General features: G+C 57.8%; 1 protein-coding gene across 1 annotated transcript in view; it reads right to left on the reverse strand.

Moving 5' to 3' along the window:
- LOC311318541 (cell adhesion molecule DSCAML1-like) overlaps window positions 1-5,000 on the reverse strand; it is a gene marked incomplete at both ends in the record, with an annotated part of 57,941 nt that overhangs the window by 21,741 nt on the left and 31,200 nt on the right. The window contains 3 exon segments of the mRNA XM_084449889.1: window positions 1,462-1,734; window positions 2,828-3,124; window positions 3,495-3,770. Of these exon segments, the coding sequence (XP_084306015.1) occupies window positions 1,462-1,734; window positions 2,828-3,124; window positions 3,495-3,770 (846 nt within the window).

Here is a 5,000-nt window from a genome sequence, read left to right on the forward strand (position 1 = left end):
AAGTCATGCCGTTGCCATGGTAGCGGAGGTGGAGGGTGGGTGGGTGGGTGGGTTCGGGAGGGGGAGGAGGGGGCTGCTACAGCTGAGACATCTGGGGGATTTAATCTGGGCCTCATTACGATTCATCTAATTAAATCAGAGACACACACACACACGCGTACACATACGTATACTCTCACACCGCGCCACTGCAGCCACACTCCACCACCTCACACACACACACACACACACACACACACACACACACACACACACACACACACACACACACATACACACAGACATACAGACCTAGATGCATTTAACACCGTGATATGAACACTGTCCGTCTGCATGGCTAGCAACATCACTATGATCCAGTATCCCTCCCCCTAGCCCTGGTCCAGGTTGCCCTGGCTTCGCAACCCTGATCACGTGATCTCTCTCCATGATAGAGAAACAGCATGTGAGATCACGTGATCAGGGTCGCGAAGCCAGGCTATGGATATCGGTAATATGTGCTATTTAAGTGCAATTTTTTTTGCTTTTTATATAAAAGGTGGGGGCTGCAACTGTAGCCATCTCGGAGAAAAGGCTTTCATCTTTCGAAAACTGTCTTCACTTCGATGAGTAACGAGGTCCCTCCCCCCTAAACCTCTGGGACCCCCCTAAACCTCTAGGACTCCTCCCTCCCACCTAGCCCTCTGAGACCCCTCCCTCCCTCCCCCCTAGCCCTCTGAGACCCCTCCCTCCCTCCCTCCCCCCTAGCCCTCTGAGACCCCTCCCTCCCTCCCTCCCCCCTAGCCCTCTGAGACCCCTCCCTCCCTCCTCCCTAGCCCTCTGAGACCCCTCCCTCCCTCCTCCCTAGCCCTCTGAGACCCCTCCCTCCCTCCCTCCCCCCTAGCCCTCTGGGACCCCTCCCTCCTCCCTAGCCCTCTGAGACCCCTCCCTCCCTCCTCCCTAGCCCTCTGAGACCCCTCCCTCCCTCCCCCCTAGCCCTCTGAGACCCCTCCCTCCCTCCCTCCTCCCTAGCCCTCTGAGACCCCTCCCTCCCTCCTCCCTAGCCCTCTGGGACCCCTCCCTCCCTCCTCCCTAGCCCTCTGAGACCCCTCCCTCCGTCCTCCCTAGCCCTCTGGGACCCCTCCCTCCCCCCTAGCCCTCTGGGACCCCTCCCTCCTCCCTAGCCCTCTGAGACCCCTCCCTCCCTCCCTCCTCCCTAGCCCTCTGGGACCCCTCCCTCCCTCCCTCCTCCCTAGCCCTCTGGGACCCCTCCCTCCCTCCCTCCTCCCTAGCCCTCTGGGACCCCTCCCTCCCTCCCTCCCTCCTCCCTAGCCCTCTGGGACCCCTCCCTCCCTCCCCCCTATCCCTCTGGGACCCCTCCCTCCCTCCCCCCTAGCCCTCTGGGACCCCTCCCTCCCTCCCCCCTAGCCCTCTGGGACCCCTCCCTCCCTCCTCCCTAGCCCTCTGGGACCCCTCCCTTACCTTTGACGGTGACGTGGACCGTCTCGCTGATGGACAGCTGTTGCTGGATGAGCACACTGCACAGGTAGGTGCCCTCATCCATTCCCTTCTGGACGTCATCCAGCCGCAGGGTCCCGTTCTCGAACACATCCTGCCGGTGGTTGTCGGGCAGCACCACGCCGTCCTTGTACCACTTGATGGAGTAGTAGGGGTAGCCAATCACGCGGCACGTAATGAAGGTGTTCCTCCCTGCCACCGCCGTGATGTCACGCATGGCCCTGATACTGGGAGAACCTGGAGGTATCGAGGAGAGAGGGAGGGGAGGGAGGAGAGAGAGGGGAGAGAGGAGAGAAGAGAAAGAGAGAGAGAGAGGGGAGAGGAGGGATGAGGAAGGAGAGAGGAGAGGTGGACAGAGGAGGAAGGAGGGGGAAGCAAGGAGAGAGGACAGAGGAGGAAGGAGGGGGAAGCAAGGAGAGAGGAGAGAGGAGGAAGGAGAGAGAGAGGAGGAAGGAGAGAGAGAGGAGAGAGAGGAGGACATAGCAGCGGGGGTGGGGGGGGAGATAAAGGTTGGGGAGAGAGTGATCGGGGCAGGTTGAGGGGTAGAGGGAGAGGTTAGTGATGCTCCCTTCGCTAAATCGGACTGAAGATATTTCTTATTTATTTTTGCCTGTCAATTTTGTGTCTCTAAGTGATTTGTGCGTGTGTGCGTGTGTTTGTGTGTGTTTGACTCTACGTTACCCTCGGTAACACTGTCCAAAGGGCTGGGTGACAGCAGAATTGGACAGATGAAGAAAGCCACAGAGAGAAACAAACAGAGTAGCACATACACAGCAGAGAGAGACAGACACAGCAAGAACAAAACTATTTGGAGAAAGACAGAGGGAGAGAGAAAGAGAGAGAGAGGGAGAGAGGGAGAGAGGGAGAGAAGGAGACAGAGCGAGAGAGAGAGGGAGACAGTGAGTGAGTGAGAGAAAGAGAGAAAGACAGGAAGAGAGAGAGAAAGAGAGGCACAGAGAGACAGAGAGAGAAAGAAAGAGAGACAGAGAGAGAGTGCGGGAGAGGGAGACAGAGAGAGCGGGAGAGAGAGAAAGAGAGAGAGAGAGAGAGAGAGAGAGAAAGAGAGAGAGAGAGGTAGACAGAGAGCTACCACCGATGACGAGGTAAAAGTCTAAGTCTGTCATTCTCCTGCCTAAACTATTCTAGTCTGTGTGTTTGTGTGTGTGTGTGTGCTTGTGTCACTGTAAGGCATGTAGGTGCATGTACTGTAGGTGTGTGTGTGTTGCGCATGTGATCTACACCTCTCTCCCCTGCGTGCGTGTGTGTGTGTGTGTGTGTGTATGGGTGCGGGGTGTGTGGGGTGCGTGTATATTGAAAAGTAGACAGGCACCTCTTACGTTTATGCGCGCTTGGTACTCGGCGCTACCGGCCGAGTTGCGTGCGGCGCAGCGATACACCCCTCCGTCGCGGATGTGCGGGCTGCTGACATTGACGTGCGACACCGTCAGCCCGTCCGACAGCGTGTACTGGCTGGTCTTGTAGGCGGAGTCGCGCGCCACCGGCTCGTCGTCCAGCGTCCAGGTGATGGAGGGGGGCGGGGCCCCCTTGGCGCCGCACATGAGCGAGAAGGGCTCGCCGGGGTTGACCACGCGCTCGCTGAACGAGGACACGATTCGAGGGGTGCCGTCTGCGGAGTGAGGAGAGAGGGGGGGGGGGGGAGGGAGGGATGGATGTAGCGACATCGTCACAGAAGCCGTGGGTCTGCATTCTGACTCGTTGCGGCTCACAGAGGAGACCTCGGAGGTCTCGGAGGATCTTCCGGCACGTCTTTCACCTCCCCCCCACTTCTCCTCTTCCACCCCCCCCTTGCACATCCCTCCCCTCTCCCCCTCCCTCCCTCCTTCCTCTCCACCTCTCTCTTCCTCTCCTCTCCTTGCCACCCCTCTCTCTCCCTCCCTCCTCTCCACCTCTCTCTCCCTCCCTCCTCTCCCCCTCCCCTGTCCTCTCTCCTCCCTCTCCTCTCCTCTCCTCTCCTCTCCTCTCCCCCCTGTCCGTACCCTCTAGCAGGATGATGGAGAAGTCCTGTGCGGTGTGGCCCTTGCGGGAGGCAAAGCACTGGTAGGCCCCTGAGTGGCTCTTCTGGGCGGAGGTGATCTGGAGCGTGTCGTTGTGGGGCCCCTGGATGGAGATGTGCTGGTCCGGCACGATGGGCTCCGTGTTGCGGTACCAGGTGACGGCGTACTCCGGCGAGCCCTCCACCGCGCAGGTGAAGAACAGGGTGCTGCTGATGCCCGTCTTCAGGCTTTTAGGGGACAGCGTCACCCTCAGGGGGTCTGGAGGAGGCCGACACACACACACACAGACAGACATACACACACACAGGCACGCACACACACACACACACACACACACATATACACACACACACAGGCACGCACACACACACATACACACACACACACAGACACACACACAAACAGACACGCACACACACACACAGTCACACACGGACACACACACACATACACACACACACACACACACACACACACACACACACACACACACAGGGATAAACAAACAGCACTGCAATCAGTCCTGGAGACTCAGTCAGTTTCAGGCACTCATTAAAAAAGCAGCTGGAGACATCTCTTCGCATCTCTGTCCGGTTTTGTGTGAGTGTGTGAGTGTGTGTGTATGCGTGTGTAAATGTCACTGAGCAATAAGGCAGCTGGTGGTGTGTGCTGGGGGGCATGGCTGTGCCACCCAACCCCCCCTCGCCCTGTCAGAGTCACAGTGTGTGCTGCCATGATGTGCCCACTGGCAAAGCCTGGCTCTGCTCTAGCCCTCCATCCCTCCTTCCCTGCTCCTCCATCCCTCCTTCCCTGCTCCTCCATCCCTCCTTCCCTGCTCCCCCATCCCTCCTTCCCTGCTCCTCCATCCCTCCTTCCCTGCTCCCCCATCCCTCCTTCCCTGCTCCCCCATCGCTCCTTCCCTGCTCCTCCATCCCCTTCCCTGCTCCTCCATCCCCCCTTCCCTGCTCCTCCATCCCTCCTTCCCTGCTCCTCTCTGTTCTCTGTTGCCAGCATGCTGTATCTCTCTCATCCTCTCTCTCTCTGTTATTGTATTACAGTATTAAAACCCTATACTGACCTCAGTCTCTCTGTTTACTAGTCTTTCTACCTCTCTTTCGGTATACCCCTCTCTCTGTCTTTCTCTCTCTCTCTGTCTCTCTCTGTCTGTCTCTCTCTCTCTCTCTCTCTCTCTCTGACAGTGAGTGATGTTGGCGTTAGTGTGAAGGGCTCAGTCTCACTGAATTACTGCCCTGTGTACTGTCCTGACTCCTGATATGACAGGACTACATTCTCACTGTGTGTGTGTGTGCGTATGTGTGTGTGTGTGTGTGTGTGCATGTGGGTGTGTGTGTGCATTTGTGTGTGTGCGTGTGTGTGCATTTGTGTGTGTGCGTGTGTGTGCATTTGTGTGTGTGTGTGCATTTGCCTTAAAGGGAACAGTGTACTGTATATGTGTGGGGTGTGTCTGTGCATAAGTGTGCTGTGTTG

The sequence above is a fragment of the Borostomias antarcticus genome (assembly GCF_949987555.1).
Source record: "Borostomias antarcticus genome assembly, chromosome: 15".
Classification (NCBI taxonomy): Eukaryota; Metazoa; Chordata; class Actinopteri; order Stomiiformes; family Stomiidae; genus Borostomias; species Borostomias antarcticus.